This window comes from Vombatus ursinus, unplaced genomic scaffold (genome assembly GCF_900497805.2).
Source record: "Vombatus ursinus unplaced genomic scaffold, bare-nosed wombat genome assembly UNPS02014832.1, whole genome shotgun sequence".
In the NCBI taxonomy this organism is placed as follows: domain Eukaryota; kingdom Metazoa; phylum Chordata; class Mammalia; order Diprotodontia; family Vombatidae; genus Vombatus; species Vombatus ursinus.
In genome coordinates, this window is record NW_020954610.1 from 76863807 (window position 1) to 76886140 (window position 22334).

Genomic DNA, 22334 nt, shown 5'->3' on the forward strand with positions numbered 1-22334 from the left:
AACTAGATGGCTGAGGCAGGGAGAAGGGGAAGGGTAGAAGGCACTAGCCGAGAGAATGACAAGTAAGGATTTTCCAGTTTAAAAAAATTGGTCCTTACAGAACAAGTCAAGGCTTTTATAAAATAATTATATAAATCACAAATAAAACCAAAAGTTAATTCACAGTATCGGAAAGCATCAAATTTTACTTACTGATAAAATATTTTGACACAGAAGATGCTTCCCAACACTTAAACAACTGCCCTCACAAAATATAATCCCTCCCCAGTTTAAGCAAAATTGCCCAATAGTGACTGTAACTCAGAGTACAAATATCACATAAAATTTATATTTTGGTTTTAATAAAGAAGGAATCCCATAGCTATTGTATATCCCCCAGGTACAACCATACCCTTAGACACCCACTCTTCAAGCTCATGATGCTCTACAAGAATTACTTATAAGCCAACAGAAACATAAAGTAACCCTTAGTTCAATTTAATATCAAAATACACCCCAAAGGCAGTATTAAATTTAAAAATTTTTTATATATTAAAATACAACAGTAGAGTTTATTTTATTTTTTTGGATCAAGGTCTCTATCAGAATAAAACAAGGAAAAACAAAAATCTATGCATTTAAAACAAAACAAACAAACAAAAAAACACTCATACCAGATCTATAGACAGAGATCTGGTTGTTGGCATCAAGAACGGCAAGATCACTGCTTTTTTTAGGATGTGCACAGAACATGACCTGGTTCACAGGATGTGGAAGATGCAACTCATAGGTACAGAGAGGTGGAGGCACCACAGAATGTTGAAAGGCTGTCACCAATACCTTGTCTTCAATTGAAAAACAAATCAGTACATCAAGGGTTAGCTACAATGATGCTGTCATTAAAAAGTAGGCATTTAAATAATACTGCATAACTAAATAGAGATGGCAGTAGTATATCTCCATTAATTTTTCCTTAAAATCTATCTTACTTTTTCTGTCTCTGCAACAAACAAACGTAAAACGAAAGAAAATCGTAATAACAAGCTTAAAGGCTATGGTGGAATGTCCATTAGCATTACCAGATAAGGAGACACAAAGGGCATCCAAATATATGCTGTTTATATTGGGAGGGTTTCTCCTCCCCCAGGGATGGCCAAGAATTGCTGAGGTGGTCAGTGATATCCAAAAGAACAGGACAGGCACTTCAGGAATAGAAATGGGGAAATGGCCCAATTTTCAAAAAAGGGAAGGTAGTTTATTGTCTGTAAACTATAAACCACTGAGCTTATCTTCATTTAGCGGCAAAACTCTAGAACAGTGATATCAAACTCAAATAGAAAGTGGGGAAGGGTTGCTAACATAAGAAGTATACTGACTTCATTTTTTTAAAAATTTATTTTTTGTTACATTTTTAGTTCTGAACTGTTTCCCTCCCTCAAAGCTACCGTTTGACACAGATATTTATCTACCTATTAAATATCTGTAAAAAATATTATGCATACTTCTATTTATCAGTTCTTTCTCTGGAGGTGGATATCTTCCTTTACAGGTGGATATCTTCTTTTACAGGTTCTTTGTAGGTGATCTGAGTACTTACAATACTCAGAATAGCTTAGTCATTCACACTTATTCTCAAACAATTTTGCTGTTACTGTATACAATGTTCTCTTGGTTCTGCTCATTCACTCTTCATTATTTCATGTAAGTCTTTGCATGTTTTTTCTAAAATCAACCAACTCATCATTTCTTACAACACAGTAGTATTACATCACAATTATACACCACAATTTGTTAGCCACTCCTGCCAAATGATAGGCATCCCCTCAATTTCCAGTTCTTTGCCACCACAAAGAGAGCTGCTACAGCTTAGAACACATAGGTTCTTTTCCTTTTTCCCTGATCACCTTGAAAAATAGACCCTAATAGTGGTATTTCTGGGTCAAAGGGCATACACAGTGTTATAACCCTTTGGCCACAATTTCAGATTGCTTTCCAAAATGGGTGGATCAGTTCATAGTTCCACCAACAGTGTGAAATTTTTCTACATCCCCTCCAACATTTGTCATTTTCCCCTTCTATCATTTTAGCCAATCTGACAGGTGTCAGATGATATCTCAAAGTTGCTTTAATCTGCATTTCTCTAATCAATAATGATTTAGAGCATTTTTTCATAATACTATATGTCACTTTGATTTCTTCATCAAAAAACCATCTGTTCATACCCTTTGACCATTTATCAATTGGGGAATGATTCATATTCCTATAAATTTGACAAATTTCTTTATATATTAGAGATATAAGACCTTTATCTGAGAAACTGTCTATAAAATTTTTTCCTTAGTTTTCTGCTTTCCTTCTAATCTTGGCTACACTGTTTTTATCTGTACAAACCCTTTTTAATTTAATATAATTCCATTTTACATCTCACAATACTTTGTTTATTCATAAATTCTTCTCCTATTCTTAGGTCTGATAGGAAATATGTTCCATAGTCTTCTAATTTACTTATGATATCTCCTTTTACATCTAGGTCATTTTGACTTTTATCTTAGTAAATGGTGTAAAATATTGCTCTATACCTAGTTTCTGCCAGAGACTGCTATACTGAGCTTTTTAAAATCACCTACTAACATTACCTATGTTCTATTTTATTTTTATTTATTTTATTAAATATTTCCCAATTATTGGTTCTCATAGCCCAGTATGTTTGAGATTTCTGCTCTAGAGAATATTAGGAAAGAGATGGCTCTTGATAAAAGAAACATCTAAGATAACAGCAATCACAAAGATCTAGAATAGATTCTTTGAGCCCAAGTCATTACAGACTTTTCAAGAAGCCTCTCCTAGACCACCTTTGCACTAGTGCTTTCCCTCTGAGATTACCTCCAATTTACCCTTGTATATAACTGTTTGCATGTTGGCTCTCCCTGATTAGACTTACCTCCGTCAATGACAGCCACACTTGCTAGGTCACATGCATTCTCTCCGGCACTCCGGTCTGTACTCCAGTGCCAGTCATAGCAGAGGTAATGCCATCCTTGACAAAGGACATGTAATCTGTATGGAGTCACTGGGTCCCAGGTCAAGGACACAATCTTGCTCTTTTTGTAATTACTGAAGTGTAGATTTTGTTTAAGGTACCAGTGATAGTTTCCAACTGTCCACAGCTGAACTATAGGAGAAAATAACAGGGCTGTTAAAAGCTATACAGACTTAACTAAACTTCCTATTACTTGCAAGAGTGTGAAAGTGTAGGCAGTAACAGCTCTCTAGCCATTTGACCTGAAAAAGCAAGAAATTGACAACTAGGGTAGAATATGGTCAGAAGTAGTCACGATGCTAATAGTTTTGCTTAGCTATTTTTTTTTTTGTTAACAGGGAGGGTTCAGTTGGGGGGGGGAAGAAAACAAGAGATCATAACTTCTTTAAAAAACTGGTTCCTATGGAAAGAAAATGTCAGGTATCAATAAGGGGAATCATAAAGATGCTTACTTTTATCCTGGATTTGAACTTCATGGTAACAGGAATTCAGAGAAAGAAATAATCCTAAGGCATAAGATGCTCTTTCTTGGAAGGCTGTTCACAGAGTAACAGTTACAGAAGATACCTTGGCAAAATTCTGCAAATGGCCCTTAAAAATAACTAACAAAATACCCTACCCTTTATATAATTGTGAACTTACTGCTATCACTATATATTCAGATGTGTAAGTTCAGTACCAAAAAGATTTTTATTCTAGGTCAGGGGTGGGGAACCTGCATCCTCAAGGCCACATATGGTCTTCTAGATCCTTGGGTGAAGCCTTCTGACTGAGTCCAAGTTTTACAGAACAAATACTTTTTCTTTTTTTGGTGAGGCAATTGGGGTTAAGTGACTTGCCCAGGGTCACACGTTAGTGTCAAGTGTCTGAGGTCAGATTTGAACTCAGGTCCTCCTGACTCTAGAGCCAGTGCTCTATCCACTGCACCACCTAGCTGCCCCATAACAAATACTTTTATCAAGGGGATTTGTTCTGTGAAGTTTGGATTCAGTCAAAGGGCCACACTTGAGGACCTAGAGGGCCACGTGTGGTTTTGAGGCTGCAGGTTCCCCACCCCTGTACTAGGTACTTGGCTTGAAATTAAGGTACACTGCCAAGACAGTAGTAATTTGGTCATATTCTTGTACTCAGTACTCAGCTGGCTAAGAAACATGGATTAGCAAAAAGAATCCTTCGAGAAAAATAATTATATATTATTAAAGTAAATATCACCATGTTGAGCCATGTTAATTAATGAACAAGAGACAGTTTGGCATAGAGAGAAAGGGTAGTGGTGGTAGGAACAAGCATTTATTTATTTTATTTTGAATTTATTTTCTGTTCCATATTCTCTCTCTCCCCTCCCCATTGAGATGACAAGAAAAATAAAACCCATTACAAACATATAGTCATGAAAAAAGAAGGAAGGAAGGAAGGAAGAGAGGAAGAAAAGAAGAAAAGGAGGTAGGAAGGGAGGGAGGGAGGGAAGGAAGACAGGAGGAAGGCTTCAGTCTGCCCTCAGTCCATCACCTCTCTATCCAGAGGTGGATAGGTGCTTCATCACCAGTTCTTAGGAACAGTGGTTGATCACTGTGCTGATCAGTTAATAAGTCTTTCAAAATTGATTATTTTTACATTACTGTTGTTACACTGTTCTCCTAGTTCTGCCTATTTTACTTCGCTTCAGTTCAAACAAGTTTTCCCAGGTTTTTCTGAAACCATTCTCTTTATTGCTTATAACACAGTAATATTTCATCTCATTCATATACAGTAACTTGTTCAGCCATTCTCCAATTGATGGGCATCCCCTCAGTTTCCAATCTCTGCCACCACAAAAAATAAAAATAAAAAAGCTACCATAACTATTTTTATATGTATGAGTACTTTTCCATTCTGTGACCTCTTCGGGGTACAGATTTAGTAGCAGTATCACTGAGTCAAAGGGCATGCACAACTTAAGAGCTTTGTGGACACAGTTCCAGATTGCTTTCTAGAATAACTACACTAGTTCATAGCTCCATCAACAATGTATTAGTGTGCCTATTTTCCCATATCCCCTTTAGCACTTGCCATTTTTCTTTTTCTGTTATAATAACCAATCTATTGGATATGAGCTGGTACCTCAGTTATTTTAATTTGCATTTCTCTAGTTATTAGTGACTTAAGAACTTTTTTTAATATGGCTATTGATAGCTTATTGACAGTTTTATTTTCTTTTTCTGAAAACTGTCTATTTTGACCATTTATCAACTGTTCTTATTCTTGTATATTTGACTTAGTTCCCTACATAGAGAGTTCTTCTTTATGTAAATTCACATTATGCAAATTTAACATTATGTAAAGAATTCTGAAAGAAATCCACAATCCAAAAAAATCCAATGTTAACTTTACTGCACAGTGCCATGCTCTCTAACTTTTCTCCTGCCCCTCACCTTGGCACTCCACAGCCTCCCACTACCCCACCAACAAAACAAAACAAAACAACAACAAAAAAAAAATCCCCCCAAAAAAACCTCCAAGTAAAAGCAGAAGAACGGAAGAGCAGAGAGCCTGTCTCCTCCCCAGCCTAGCTGCTGGATTGGGGGCAAGCATAAGATCTCTCTAGAGAAGAGACCTTTGCCCCAGTAGGTCCATCTGCCACGTGTCTGTCTTCTGTTCATCAAGTCTGTCCCCTCCCTGGTGTGTCACCTGACCTCTCCTATCTGTGTCTACGATCGGCCGTCACGTGTCTGCCTCCCAAATGTTCTTTATGTTATTGAGTCATGTACCGGCCCCCTCCCACCACTGGCTCAGCCTCTTTTTTGCCTTCCTACATCCCTCCCTTCCCCATGTCCACGGGCAAATTTGTATGACATAAAAATTGCTTTACAGAGAGGTCTGCAGAAGGGTCCACTTATGTACAGAACTGTCTGCATAAATACACATGCATAATTATTAAAAACAAACAAAATAAGGAAATGGTAGAACAGAGTAAAGGCACTGTGAAGTCCCTGAATGAAAAAAGAGATCTCCTGTCCTTCCTACCATCCTAATATTTTTATCCAAACTCAAGATAAGCAAAGCTGTGACTCTACACCATCTTACCATAGGATGCTGGCCCTGCATTCTCTTCAAAGTTAAGGTCTTCCAGCCAAAGTGCAAGGACTGTCGAATCTGAATTCCATAGCAGCTCATTTACCTGGTAAGAAAGATTCTGTCGTTATTGTATTTTAACTATCACTGACTTTTCACTCAAGTTTCCAAAACCCAAAGACTCAGTGATGCTAGAAATGTTTCTGCTCCTTTGTACAAATCAAGAGCTCCAAGAACTTAATCGGCTGCTTAGCTGACAAGATCTCAAATAATACCTCAGTGGTGACTAAGTTGCTTTCAAAGGCGGTATCTGATTTTTAACTGGTGATTAGCTTGGTAATGAGGTGATTGTCTTGTAAAATTAACAATAAAACACAACAAATTTCTCTCCCTACACAGACTCCCATTTTCTAATACAGTTCATTCATCTCCAATATAACTTTATTTCAGGGAAAATCGGGGGTGATAGAGGACATATCACATTTCAACAATCCATCTCTCTCCGCCAGAGGAGCAAAACCATTTACATCTAAAAGGGACAAAAAATCAGTTCAAACAAACATATTCAATTTGACATTTATTCAATGTTTATGTTCAATAAGAGTCATGTTTTTAACAACAGGCACCCATGGTGGAGATGTGATAAGGTTTTCTTTAAAAAAAAAAGTTATAAACTTGTCAAACATCAATGAATTTTCCCATATTCAAAGAAGAGAGTAAGATTATATATTAACAGATGTTTTTCAGAATTGCATTTGAAGTGTCTGAAACAGTGAACAAACTATGCTGAAGAGCTCAGAAAAGAATGTCTGTATGCATCCGTCTCTCTCTTGTTTTAAGTATAAAACTCTGAGCTCCAGGTTAAGGGACTGTGTCCCACACCCAGTCCCACGCACTTCACAACTCCTCAAAGTCTGCTTAAACCAAACAGTTTTGAATGAGTCCAACCTCAAGATTAATTCTCGAGAGAAGTCAACTAACCTACTCAGCACCAGCTTACTCATAAAGTCTGCATTTTAACCAGTGAGTGAGCATTCATTAAGCACGCACTATATAGCAGGTAGGACAGCCAGGTGGTGCAGTGGGTAGAGCCCTGGGCCGGGAGTCAGAAAGACCAGAGTTCAAATCTGACCTCAGACACTTACTAGCTGCATGATCCTGGGTAAGGCACTTAATCCCTGCCTGCACAAGACCGGAGAAAGAAATGGCAAATCACTCCAGTATCTTTGCCAAGAAAACTCCAGACAGTTGGTCCACAGTCACAAAGAGTTAGTCATGACAGAACAACAAACATATGTCAGGCCCTGAAGTACAAGGAATAAAACAATCCTTACCGCAAGAGGCTTACATTCTAATGGGGAGACATCGATTACTTATATGAATATATACAGCATAAATATAAAGTGAACAAATACAAATATATACAAAGTAGTGAGGTACAAAGTAGTCTGTGAAGGAGTGGGGGCCCTAGTCGTTAGGGGAATCAGGAAAGACTTTATGCAGAAGACAGTTCTTGTACTTTGCCATAGGAAGAGAGAGATTTAAGGAGGAAGCACAATCTCAGGCTTAGCTCAGTTACTGGCACATAGGAGGCCTTAACAAAATCCTTACTGACTTGATTTGCTCCAGGTATAGCAAATAGTCAGTACAAAGGCAACTAAGTGCTGAGATGAAAAAGATGAAAAAATGCAGGGAACCGCCAAAAGAGCAGCTGTACTTGTTATGCAGTCTATCTCTATCAGATATAAGCATGATTCTTTCTATGAGAAAGAATTCATAATAATCAAAAGAAAGGATTCTGAATTCAACAAATATTTAATAGACATCCAAACGAATTCAAAAGCAACTCTATCTATCAAGCCATGATATCAGACCCATTAAAAAAGGCAAAAATTAAACTTATCCCTCTCAACACAATCAAGAAGGGGACACACCTTGCTTTTTAAATTTACTTTGCAAAAGCAATTCTCTCTTTTTTTTTGAAGAAAAGAATCGTGTAGTGTATTACATAAAGAAAGTGCTTAAAAAATGATTGCTGAATGAAATGCCAGCTATAACTGATTGATTTTCCTTATTAAGAACTTGTGTGTTTATTAATAATTAATTTAATTAATATCAGTTAATAAGACTTCTCCTTTTATACCAAAGACAATCATAAAGCTTTCCCACAGCTACAGAAAGTTTGCTCAACATGGCAAGCTTAATATTGATTCATCATGGACCTACTCACTTACCTTTACCTGACCTTTCTGGAAAGGAAGTATAAAATCTCCATGAAGAAGTCCATTTTTTTCAAAAAACACAACATCATGCTGGTTAGGTTTATTCTGTGTAGATGCAATCAAACTACCAGAAGGCCTTAAAGCAAACCAAAAGAATATTTCAGTAAGGCCAAGAGATTTTTTTTTCAAAAGCAAGAGAAAGTAGAAGTAAAAAGGGTCCCCAAAAGGGTCTGCAAAATAAGCAGAACTAGGATAATAATTTACATAATAAGCACAAGAAGGGAAAACAACATCCAAAGGCATCATAACTCTTATTAATGCAGCAAACCATCACAACTTCAGAGAATGGAGTGTAAAGCATGCCTTCCTCTTCTTGGCAGAGAAACAGTGAACTATAGGTATGGGATGAAGCATCCTTTATCAGACATTGCCAATTAGTATTTTTCTTCATTGCACTTTGTTAAAAGAAAAGGTACTATTTCAGAGAAAAGTGGGATGAAAGGAAGTGATATTAATGTTTAAAAAGTTTAAAATTTCCATAAAATCTCCATGTTAAATGACTTCACTTCTTTAGTAGTGGGTCCAAAATATTCCTCGTCTCTTTTACAACCATTAAAGATTTACCACTCTTATAAATCATACTCTCACTAGATTTCCCAATAAGTAGAAGCTACATTCATTCCTTGAGAGTTCTTAAAATAATCAGCTCAGAATTTTCCTTGTTTCAATTACTCCTTCCTATGATAATTTCCATATACATTAATAGAAAAAGAGAACTGTATATAAAATTGTGAATCTCTTATTGTAAGTTGCTTGCTTTTCCTTTAAACATAATAAATGAGATGTGTAACTGAAGGCTGTGTGGATGTTTTAGTTTATTTGAATAACTTAAAACTGCTTTCCAGAATGGTTTGGACTACTTGTTCTATGCTCAAAACAGTATATAAAATACTATAACAATATGCTTTTTGTTCCCCATCTCCATTGACTAATCCCATCCTCTGTCATCATCGGTTGTGAAGTAAAACATCAGAGTTTGTCTTCTTTTGCATTTCTCTTATTATTAGCAATGTGAAGCATCTTTTCCTGTTAATAGTCTGCAATTCTTTCTTTGAAAATTGCATGTTGATATCTTTTGACCATTTCTGTATTTGGGTCTTATATACTCCTGTTAGCTCCTACAAATTTTAGATATCTACCCCTTATCAGAGATAATGATATAAAGATTTTCATCTCAGTGGATCACTTCCTTTCTTATAATAGTTGCATTAATTTTATTCATGTCAAAGTTCTTCAATTTTATGTGATCAAAACAAAATCGCTGATTTTTTAAAATCTATTCTGCTGTCTAATGAGATATTCTCACTCATTTCTTGTGAAAGGTGTATATGGCATATTGTACAATTCCATATTTTGTGATAAGAGTATGACCAAAACAATGTAGTTTAAAAGTAAATCTTCTACAAATGTTAGTTCAATCTCTACTTAAATTTGCTTCACAGAATGAGGTTAAGCAGTGGTGTTGAGCACAGAAAGAAACAGTGGCCATTAACCAAACATAAGAATACATGTGGGTCACATCAGAAAAACACATTGTGGCCCAAGAGCCACTTGTTTGACACCTCTGAGGTAAAGTGGCTAGAACTAAAATTTAAGTTGCTCCTTCTATTGTCATCTAAGAATAAGAGGGGCAGCTAGGTGGTGCAGCGGATAGAGTGCCAGCCCTGAAGTCAGGAGGACCTGAGTTCAAATCCAGCCTCAGACCAAACACTTGACACTTACTAGCTGTGTGACCCTGGGCAAGTCACTTAACCCCAATTGCCTAAAAAAAATTTTTTTTAAAAAAGAGAATAAGCAAGGCAGCAGAAACAAATTTTGGATAGCTGGAAGTCCAAATGTTACATAAGTTATAGTTACGATAAGTTAACACTTACATAGCTCTTAAAGGTTTGCAAAGTACTTGATATAAAATATAAACGCTTAAAACTGCACTAAGACTTCTGGAACATCCTATATATTATCTCAACTGATGGTACTTCTAAGGAGCTCTTTCATGACCAGGAACTAGATTGTTTAGAGAACTTATATAAGAGATTCAAGTATACAAAGAGATGAAATAGCAAACAGAAAAATCTTTTTCAAGACTCATTTCTGATGGAGAACTGAAAATCAAAAGCAAGTCTTTGACCTTTACACAAATGAGATCTACAAACAGCAGTGAGGTCAGACCTTATCAAAGACAAACTACAAAGAATACATAAAAATCTAGCAGCATTGAAATTCCATTCTCACCAGAGTTTTAAGAGAGTCCAGAAAAAGAAATGTCAAGGTCTTGAAGTAACCATGAGCTAGCAAACAAAGCAGTATTCTTCTCCACTTACTTCCATGCCAGTGCTTGTCCTAGTCCGGCAACAGGCTCGCTGGTTGACTGTAAAACAAGCTCTCTGTTCCATACTCTGATTTTGCGAGCCCCTATAGAGTAAATGGTTTGAAAAACAGTGAATCAATATTTAAAGAAGAATGGAAGAGGGTAAGGGTGGGAATCAAGGAAATGAAGGGAAGCTACAATTTACTGTCAATTCAGCAACTTTTTGAGGAATTCCTTTATAAATGAAAAGTCCAAGATGAACTGTCCTATATAAGTTTACACACAAATAGATTCACACCTCTCTGCTAGATCCTCAAGCCTTTTAGAATTCAGAGTCTGTTCCATTTTGGATCACTTCTGTTTCTCAATGGGGCTGGTTCAAATTTTGTATTCAAAAGAAAAAATAAGCTAAAAAAAAAAGGGCAAAGTCTGTCCAAGAATTATATCTCTTGAAAAGGATGATGACATGAACATTATGTCTTTAGGACAAATCCTCACTAGGAAGACAGAGAGGAAACAAGTTTCTAATATTAAGTTACTGAGAAACTAAAATGTATTAGTAACTTAAGGGAAATAAGCCAGGGAGTTCGGGAAGAAAGTACCTACTTTTCTGAGTCACCACACTTTATATGGGTCTTTGCCAAAATAATGAATAGGAAGGGCAGCCTTGAAACCATGTCATGTAACATACAGCTGAAGGAAAATTCTTGGGGGCAAGAGTGTTATGTTATATATCTGTGCATCCCTCACAGTGCTAAGTAGTGTTTTATATACAGTAGCTGCTCAATAAATAATTGTTCAATGAATCAATCATTATTTAACTAGGAAGAGAGAAGCCGTGGGGGAGAGGTAATAGCCCTTTATATATGTGTAAAGGAAGATCATATAGCATAGAGATCACATATTGTTATCTCCACAGTGAAGAACTAGGTCCAATGGGTAGAATATAGAGGAAAGGTTTTGGCTTCATTCTTCAGGAAGCATTCTATAATAATCAGAGTTGCCTAAATCTGGCTGTCTTGAAAAGTAGTAAGCTCCTAAATAGTCGATGAGAATTTAGATGACCAAAATGAAAGGTGCTGTAGAAGGGCTCATTCATCCACCGTGCCATCCACTATAAAATACCCAAACAACATTAAATAATTTTAAACCTTAATGACTTATTATTAAAAAGTAGGCTAGGAGGCAAAAAAAAAAAGTAATCTAACACTAAGTCCTAAAAATCCTTAAGGAACATGATTTATCCTTCCAAAGACAGTAGTGTAATCAAAATATTTTATTTTGTCTCCTAGAAAAGAAAGGGAAAATACTTCCAATTTTAATTCTGTTAAGTGGCTAGTAAATTTAGTATATTTCATTTCCTGCAATAGATATTTGAGATATTTATAGAAATATCATAGAAAATAAAATTCTTTAAAAATGTGTCAGCATTTATTACATTGAAAAGGCAAAATACAAAATCTGTTATATATTTGAAAGCCTTAGTATCAACAGTTTTTTATATAGACAATTATTGCTTTCCATAAATTCACATTTTGCAAATTTGACTTTACTGAAAGAAATCTGCATTATTAAAAAAAAATCTATGTAAAAAAAAAAAGATGGGCTCTTTCATTAAGACTTTGGATCAAGACTTTTGGACCTTCTGATTCTCCTTTCATCAATTAGATTCTTTAATTCTCTGGCATTTATAAATGTAACCCTCAAGTTTACAATTGGAAAAAATTATCCCACAATGAAATGAGAGACAATGTCTTGAACTTACTAATAAGATTAAATTTTAAAAAGAATACTTATGGAAGCAGTTCATCTCCATACCTGTCTCTGGGCAAACAGCACTCACAGCAAAAAACTGCCCATCCCCTCTCCAGGTAACTTGGGGTCTATGATCATCCCAGGGCAAAGCGGGCTGCTCATTCTGAGTGGAGAAGAGAAAAAGAGAAACAGAAACATCATCTAAATACCTGAAACAGGGGCAGCTAGGTGGCACAGTGGATAGAGCATCGGCTCTGGAGTCAGGAGGACCTGAGTCCAAATCTGATCTCAGACACATAACACTCACTAACTGTGTGACCCTGGGCAAGTCACTTAACCCCAACTGCCTCACAAAAATAAATAAATAAATGAATAAATACCTGAAACAATGTATGTCCCCTCCCATAAAAGGGTCTCTGGTTATTAAAAATAAAATATTTTTATGTAGCATAAAACCCTAACTGCCTGGAGGTCAACTATCAAAAATATCTCTTGATCCATCAGGCTTTATAACCAGTATATACTTAGAAGTGGTGGGTCCCTGTAAAAGGAAACAAACAGATCCCCAACTACTTCTTTGGCAATGAAGCAGAAGACCCCGAACATCTAACAATAATGGAACACTGACAAGACTCTTCAATGAGTCATAATAATATTTAATAACTTACTTATACAGCACCTTAAAGCATTTTATGCAAAACATTTTACATGTGTCATCTCATTTGTTTCTCAAATAATCCTGTGAGGTAGGTGCTATTATCATCCTCATTTTACCAATGAAGAAATAGGCTGACAGGTTAAATGACTTGTCCAGGGTCACACAGTTAGTAAGCAGCTGAGGTGGTTTACAAACTCAAGTCTCCCTGACTCCACATCAATATTCTATACACTGTGACAAACTGCCTCCCACAGCAGGTCAGTTCACTGACTCAGCAGTACAGGAGGGCTATGACTGACTGGTGTTAAGTCAAAGATTAAGCGGAGAAGTACGAAAAGGTTGCATTAACCTTAAAACATAAAATGGATACCTGCATATGATTAAAAAAAATGAAGCACAAGAAAATGTTGATGATTGCTAAAATATTGTGAATCTCCATGGCTTAGAATGTGTAGCTTGTTAAAATTTTCTTTGCAGATTCTGAGTAACCTAAATATAAAGCTGTGCCATATAACACACAACTAAATTAGAGAACTTAAATCAACTTGCATGCAAGTGTTTTTCGAAGACAAAAATCTGAAGGTACCCCTACTTCTAGCCCAATGTTTATTAAAAAACAGAAATATTTTATGAACAGTCAGATAAGCTGTGTCTATTTTCTGAAGGGTGACACTGCTACTTCAAACTAAGACATGGCATAAGAAGGCCAGATACAGCTGATGAAAAAAAATTCAACAAATCATGTGGCCAAAGAATTATGTGGTTTTTCCCAGATAACTCATTTGAGTATAGTCAATTTTAGAAAGATGGTAAAACTTGTCTACTTTTACCCAGTGAGTATTTGTAAATTATGTGTGCCTCACATTTAAGCAGATTGCTTTTGCCTGAACTTATACACAAATGATAAAAAAAAAACTTCACTGAAAATTGAAAAATTCACTATCATAAAGGCATCATACATTTATCTCCTGTATACAGATCAATTAATGCATAGATAATCAAACTATTTTTAACAGTTTTGCATACATTTAGTGAAAGATCATTTCAGGACCACGGGCTTACTTGAAACAAGAAGAACAATTCTGTTGCTAGAGACACTTAAAGATTTCATTCTAAGGAAGTAGATTATTTCTCATTTTTTTCTTAATAGTATTTTTCCAATTACATATAAAGATAATTTTCAATATTCATTTTCACAAAATTTTGAGTTCCATATTTTTCTCCCTCCCTCCCTACTACCCCTTCCCAAGATAGCAAGCAATCTGATGTTATACATATACAATCACGTTAAACATACTTCCACGTTAGTCAAGTTATGAAAGAGGAATCTGAACAAAAGGGAAATACCACAAGAAAGAAAAAAAAGTGAAAATAGCATGCTTCAATCTGCACTGACTCCATGGTTCTTTCTCTGGAGGCAGTTAGCATTTTCCATCACTTTCGGAATTGTTTTAGATCATCGTATTGCTGAGAAGAGCTAAGTCTATCATAGTTAATCACCACACAATGTTGTTGTTGCTATGTACAATGTTCTCCTGGTTCTGCTCACTTCACAAAGCATCAGTTCATGTAAATCTTTCCAGGTTTTCCTGAAATCTGTCTGCTTACTCTTTCCTTTCTTTTTTTTCCTCAGTATTTTCTTTTTATTTTTTCCCAGTTACATGTAAAAACAATTTTTAACATTTGTTTTTAAAACTCTGAGTTCCAAATTCTCTCCCTTCCTTCCTCCCCACTCCTCCTCACTGAGAAGGTAAACAGTTTGATATAGTAATACATGTGTAGTCATACAAAATATATCCTTAATAGTCATGTTGTGAAAGAAAACATAGACCAAAAAAAAACTCAAAAAAAAAGTTTAAAAAAAGTATGCTTCAATCTGCATTCAGACACCATCAGTTCTTTGTCTGGGGATGGATAGCATTTTCCATCATAAGTCCTTCAGAGTTGTCTTGGATCATTGTATTGCTGAGAATAGTTAGGTCATTCACAGCTGATCATCTTATAACATTGCTGTTACTTTGTAAACCATACATTTCACTTTGAATCAGTCCATACATTTCTTTCTAGGTTTTTCTGAGAGCATTTTGCTCATCATTTCTTATAGTATAATAATATTCCATCATAATCACATACCACAACTTGTTCAGTCATTCCTCAACTGATGGCCATCCCTTCAATTTCCAATTCTTGGCCACCACAAAAAGAGCTGCTATATTTTTGTACATGTGGGTCCTTTTCCCTTTTTCATCTCTTCGGGATACAGACCTAGTAGTGGTATTGCTGGATCAGGATCAAAAAGTATGTACTGTTTGGTTGCCCTCTAGGCATAATTCCAAATTGCTCTCCAGAATGGTTGGCTCAGTTCACAACTCCACCAACAATGCATTAGTGTTCCAATTTTCCCACATCTTCTCCAACATTTATCATTCCTTTTCTGTCACAATAGCCAATCTGACCAGTGTAATGTGGTACCTCTGAGTCTTTTTAATTTGCATTTCTCTAATCAACAGTGATTTAGAGCATTTTTTTCATGATTATAGCTAGCTTTAATTTCTTCCACTGAAAACTACCTGTTCATATCCTTTGAACATTTATCAACTGGAGAATGACTTGTATTCTTATAATTTTGATTCCATTCTCTATAAATTTTAGAAATGAAGCCTTATGGCTGTAAAAATTGTTTCCCAGCTTTCTGCTTTCCATTTAATCTTGATTGCATTGGTTTTGTTTATACAAAAACTTTTTTAATTTAATGCAATCAAAATTATCCATTTTCCATTTCATAATGTTCTCTCTCTCTCGTTTGGTCATAAATTTGTCCCTTCTCCATAGATCTGACAGGTAAACTATTCCTTGCTCTCCTAATTTGCTTATGGCATCATCTCTTATGTCTAAATTATGTACCCATTTTGACTTTATCTTGGTATAGGATGTGAAATGTTGGCCTATGCCTACTTTCTGCCATATTATTTTCCAGTTTTCGCAGTGGTTTTTGTTAAACAGAAATTCTCATCCCAGAAGCTGGAGTCTGGGTTTATCAAACAGTAGATTACTATAGTCATTTACTACAGTACCTTTTTTTTGTTTTTGCTAGGCAGTGGGGTTAAATGACTTGCCCAGGGTCACACAGCTAGAAAGTGTCATGTGTCTGAGGCCAGATTTGAACTCAGGTCCTCCTGAATCCAGGGCCGGTGCTCTATCCACTGTGTCACCTAGTTGCTCCTTGCTACAGTATCTTGTGTACTGAAACTATTTCACTGATCTACCACTGTATTTCTGAGCCAGTACCAAGTAGTTTTGATGACTGCTACTTCATAATATAGTTTTAGATGTGGTATGGCTAGGCCACAGAAGATTATTTCTAGGAATATTTTTTACTGCCTTCCTGCCCTTCAATATTATCGTAATGACTGATGGGCCAAGTAGTTATTTACAACACAAAGTTATTACAAATAGGATTTCAGGAGAAAGTTGATCCAGAATTTTGTCTACTCTTAGACCATCATCTTCTTTCACTCCTACTGGAACTCCAAACTCTGATCTGGTTTCATCCACTCTGGTGACAAGTAAGCTTTCACTTTATTTTGCAGAAAACCAGGTTTCAGTAGCTCCAGCCACTGCCCCGCTTCCCATGCCCCTTTATGTATTGTCTTCCCCCATTAGAATTTCAGTGCCTTGAAATCAGGGACTGTTTTGCTTATATTTATAAAACCAGTTTTTAGAATGATGTTTAACACATAGTTAAAATAAAAGTCTGATCTTTTTTTAATATGCAAGATACAATTCTCAGGTTGTTTTTGTCTTGGAATTCTGTTCAAAGTCAAACAATCCAAGAATGGTTACAAAAACTATGGTCAGAGTGTGGCAAATACATTCAGAAGTGTCATCAGAGACTGCTAAAACTTTAAACAGCAATTAGAAATCATCTAGTAAAACTTCCCCAAGCAAACTGACGCCCCCAAAGGTTAAATGACTTGCCCAAGGTCACACAGTGGGTTGGTAGCAGAGCAAACGCTAGAAACCAAGGCTCCAGACTCTTTAGTCTATTGCTCTTTTCCCTTCACTATGTTTTTAATGGTGAACACTCTATAGGCTTTGGAGTAAATTAATAATACAAATTCTGAACAGGAAGAGGAACATTCCTTGTCAACAAACTTTATACAAGTGAGAAAGAATAGTATTTAAATTCAAGATGCCAAAAAAAATGCCTGTTAAATGCAACATAGCTACAAACATCCTATTAAAATTCTGATCCTTAAAAAGGTTTAACTTCAATTATCTAGAGAAAACTTAACATGACAAGACTCATTGTCTCAGGGGTTCCACTAGCTCCAGAGAACTGAACTTTTATTACACTACATAAAGATCAAATCATTTACCATCATTAGCTGGATACCTGGGATTTTCATAAAATACTTCTATATTTATTAAACATATCTGTTACTACTATACGCTTATCACTCCCAGGAATTCATTCTTTTGGGTCTGACCAGTACACTTAAATTAAAGAAATAACTTAGAAAAGAAATCATCTTTGTATGTTCATAACTATCCCCTTTTTAACTGAAAGATGTTATCATACAGAAAGGCATTACCATTTGCTTGCGATGTGCGGCTTGTTTGCCTTCTGATCCATGGAACTGAGTCTCCTTTTTCCCCCATCCAACAGTGATAAATTTACCTAGAGATTAAATTTGAAAACATGAAAGATAAAACAATTAAGCTGAATAAATTACAACAAAAACTTCCATTATTTCCTGTGTAAGCTACTAATCAGCAATTACTTGAGTTTTTAGAATTTTCATTTAATTGACTCAAAGTAATTCATCTGAAATACCTTGTTTCTTAATATGCATACCTATTACTATGAAGAATTTAAAGAAGCATTTTCTATCTCCTGTTCTTTAAAACTTATTTTAGAGATTCATCTAACAATCTTCCCAGTAAGGTAGGTCAGTAATTTTATCTTACACCACAAGTGAGCATTTTTTAAAATTATGTATCCATGAACAAAGAGCAAATTACTGGAAAAGATAAAAATGAAATTTACCATTTCCAAACTTCTAACTCACCAGCTGCCATTCAATTTTCTTGATTTTTTTTTAAAACTTTAATTCAATTTTATTTTCAGTTGCAAATTCTCTCCCTCCCTTGGGCTTCTGCCCCAGAAGCCAACTCTGAGCCTTCTCCTGGGGAGGAGTGAATGAGGAGATAAGTTTCCAAAGAAGGACCCTGTCTCTAAGTCACTGACAAATGTCTGTTCACACGTGCTCAGTCATCAATTTGATATTCATGTACCATGTAGTTATTTGCTTATAATAAAACAAAGGCATTAGTGCCCAACTTTAAAATTAAAAGTATTAGATCAAATGGTATTTCAAAGTTAGACTTTTACTCACTTTCTCCAAAATCATCTTGATGGATCTGCCTTTCAATGATCGGTTCAAAGTCTTTGGTCATCAAAATTAAGGTCTGCTGGCCTGTGGGGAAAAGAAAAAAAAAATTTTTTTGTTTCCCAAGTTTTTGCTACTCCCTAAAGACAATATTTATTCCCCAAAGCAAATGTTTAGTACTCAAAAGGATAGGAAACTAGATCTGTGATTTCACTGAAACACAGCACTCCCAAGTGAAGAGATCCCTCTACTAAAAAAGGTTAACTGATACTTTTAGAGGTGACTAGAGCACTTAGAGATCAGCAGGTATCCAAGATGAGACCAGAAGCCAGCTCTTTCTGGTTTTGAGGTTGGCTCTCTATCCACTATACTAAGCTGTCCTTTCTCAGAACTCAAAATATATCCTAATATTTCCTTTCATTCATTAGCTTGTCAGTGCCAGCGCTCATATGTATATTTGGGTGCACACACATGCCCTCATCCCTGTAATTCCATTAGTAATCACAATTCTGTTCCATGAATATTGACTACTACTACTCATTAAAGAATACTTGGGAAGCCAGTAATAGATTATTAAAAGTTATCTATTTACAGACACAATTATTAGGGATACAGACAGATATGAAAAAGAAAAATAAAACTTTTTAAAAAAATTGTTGATAAGGGTGTATCTTTCACTCTGGCATCTCAAAATTCCTAGATCTTAAATACTAGACTAGGTATATAGGATTAAGCTTAACTTAATGATGTTAACTGTTAAGAACAAATAGCATCTTGAGATTTACCAACAGTGATTCTACTAGAAAAATACACTGCATTCTCATCCACTTAAATATTTTATAACCTTGCTTTCCCTTTCTACAAACTTAGAAAATAAGGTTTTAGCAGTATACTGTGCTATAAACTCTAAGGACACAAACGAGATTCCCTCTAGACTATGATGCTCTATTACTTTTCCCCCAAAAGTCTTCCTTCTGATATATTTTTTTAAAGAAACAGCTTGAAGATCCAACAGATTGAGCTAGAATACTTTATGAGAGGGTCAGTGTAAACTGTGACAACTCAACCTGTAACAAGAAGAACAAGCTCCTGGTCTGGACTCCAACTCATGACAGACAAACCACTGGCAACACTCCCAACACACTCCAGCTGAAACACACATGGGAAAAGAAAAGTGAAATGCTGAAGTTCAAATGACCAGAAACTAGGAGCAACTGAGTGATTATTTAAATTTCCTAGCCCTGAATCAAAATAACAACCAAAAAACCCTTAAGCACCATACCCAATTTTTTTTTAAAATAAAGGAATAAATAATACAAGCTGTCCAAGATGGCTCTAATCTATGTTTCTGAGCTGATTCCAAAAGCTCTCCATTCTATCTCAACAGGCCTACTTACTGTACCTTGTACACAGAATTGCTCCTCCTGCCTCCATGCTTTTGTGGAAGTTGTCCCTCATTCCTGGGATGTTCCATTTCTCATCTCAGCCTCTTGAAATCCCTAGATGCCTACAAGGTTTGGCTCAGGTGACACCTGCTACTTGAGGCTTTTCCTAACTCCATCCCACCCTCAACTGTTTGGGCTTTTCCCCAACATCAATATTATTTTGTATTTATTTATTTAAGTACATATTAGTTCCTCATTCCCTCTCTCTCCCTGCGAGAATATAAACTCCATGAAGACAAGGACTCTTTTATTTTTGTCTTTGTATTCTTAATACAAATGTCTAACAGGCCCCTAATAAATGCTTATTGGAATGAATTAAACAAAATTTGAAATCCAATACACTTTTGATCATAAAATGATCTGAAAGATTTATCATGGATAATTTATATAGCTGATGTAAGAGACAGAAAGACAAGACAGCAAAAAGAATTAGGGAAGCCAGGTCACTAATCTGGATACACTGTTAGTAAAAAAAAAAAAAAAAAAAAGGGAGGGGGAATCCATATATACACAAAAAGAAAGTTTACTACATCAACAATCTGAGAATAAAGGAAGATGAAGTGAGTTTAGAAGCTACCTTTACCCCATTAGTCTTAATACTTTGTAGCACTGATGCATTCATGACAAAAAAAAAAAAGTAAGTCACATTAGGTGTTTAAAAGAAATGAATAAATTCAGACCTAAAAACAATTGCAATTTAGGATCACATTTTCTGGAAATAGTCAACCTACATAAAAGCACATGGCATAGCTCTTGTCAATACTGTAATATTCTCACTTGTAAAGTTCTATGATTGGTCAACAGAAGAAATTCTCTGTATGGTTCTAGCTAAAAAATACCCTCTAAACCCAGGATGGGGAACCTGTGGCCTCGAGGCCACATGTGGCCTTCTAGGTGCTCAAGTATAGGAGATCTGTTCTGTAAAACTTGGATTCAGTCAAAAGGCCACACCCAGGGACCTAGAAGGCCGCACGTGGCCTTGAGGCCACAGGTTCCCCACCCCTGCGTCTAAACACTGCCAGAGCCAGGATAGCAACTCCATTGAGTATGAGGTCACAATATGGAATACAGTGACATTTAACTTCTAAAAAATATACTCCCAAGAATATCGTAATTGATTCAAATCAAGATCTTTACTGTAAACACAGGACACATTAGGACACTTTTCAGGTTACCTGCAGATATTTATTCCACTTCCTTTTACCTGGCTCGTGCTGAGATTACAGAGCAGAACATCTCCCGAAGCCGTAGCCACACACACAGACTCTTGATCTAGCAGGTCCTGGACACCCACGATGCAGCCACTGCCATCTTCTGGCAGAAAGCCCTCTGACACCAAAGAAATCTCACAGGTTACCTTTCATCCAAAGAAAAGACACAAATGAGAAAACCAAGGTTCTCAAAACAGAATAGAACACCCAAATCACAAAATCGTGTTTAATGGCTTTACAAGTTCAGAAGTTTCATAAAATACCTTCAACTAGGGAAAATTTAAAGCTCTGCAAAGGGAAAGATCATAACAAGTAAAGAGTCAGTGAGATCTTCTTAGAGAAATGGCAAGTTAATGGTAATACACTCTGTCTTCAAAATGGGTAAAAGCTAAAAGAGTACAAAGACTAAATGTTCACCTACTGAAAGGCAGAAAGTAGGATAATGGGAAGAGAGAACCTAAATAAAAGGATTCCCACTATTTCAACCCAATCCTGTTTGTTCTAGGCAGAAATTGCATTCTGAGTACTCAGGTGTTTTCAGTGAATTCAAGTCAACAGGTCGAGGCAAATTACATTCCAGGGTAATAAAATAAAAACTATGAAAAACAGGAGAGGTGCTCCAGAATTGAAGATGGGCAAATGTTCCATTTTTTTGAAGAGCAAAAGTGTATAATTTCACTTGTAGAATAGTGATCCTCACTTAAACTCCAGGCAAAATTCTAGAAGTGATTGTTGTGTCCATCAATATCAACCTCATTCCCTTTTTGGGGAGGGTTATTAAACTGAAAGATCCACCTTATTGGAATGAATTAAACAAAATTATTGGAATAAATTAAACAAAATTAAAACAGAATTAAACCAGATGTTATAGGTATAGCAAATATGAGTTTCAGTTAGAATGTGCACAAGTATCTAACACTACCTCTGAAGAAAAAAAGCAGATGTGCTGTAAATGTCAATACTTGAATATACTTAGAACTAACTGAACCCCAAACTGGCCCCAAAAGGTAGTGACTAATGGATTTGTGTAAACCTGAGGAGAAGTCTGTAGAGGAATGCAATAAGGTTCTATTGGCTCTTCTCCCTTTCAAATTTTCACCAGTGACTTGTAAGGAGGCATAGATAACATATATGTGTGTTAAATCAGCAATTGGCATAAAACCTAGAGATAACTAATACAGTATATGATAGAATTAGAATTCCAAAAGATTT

General features: G+C 35.9%; 1 protein-coding gene across 1 annotated transcript in view; it reads right to left on the minus strand.

Annotated features, from left to right (window-relative positions):
- LOC114025756 (elongator complex protein 1-like) overlaps positions 1 to 22334 on the minus strand; it is a 67870-nt gene that overhangs the window by 39290 nt on the left and 6246 nt on the right. Inside the window, exons 3-12 of the mRNA XM_027839247.1 lie at positions 21116 to 21268; positions 19534 to 19615; positions 18473 to 18553; positions 17669 to 17754; positions 12479 to 12578; positions 10674 to 10764; positions 8305 to 8428; positions 6083 to 6176; positions 2921 to 3151; positions 654 to 824 (exon numbers count right to left, since the gene is read on the minus strand). Of these exons, the coding sequence (XP_027695048.1) occupies positions 654 to 824; positions 2921 to 3151; positions 6083 to 6176; positions 8305 to 8428; positions 10674 to 10764; positions 12479 to 12578; positions 17669 to 17754; positions 18473 to 18553; positions 19534 to 19615; positions 21116 to 21268 (1213 nt within the window). The remainder of the gene's footprint in view (positions 1 to 653; positions 825 to 2920; positions 3152 to 6082; positions 6177 to 8304; positions 8429 to 10673; positions 10765 to 12478; positions 12579 to 17668; positions 17755 to 18472; positions 18554 to 19533; positions 19616 to 21115; positions 21269 to 22334) is intronic.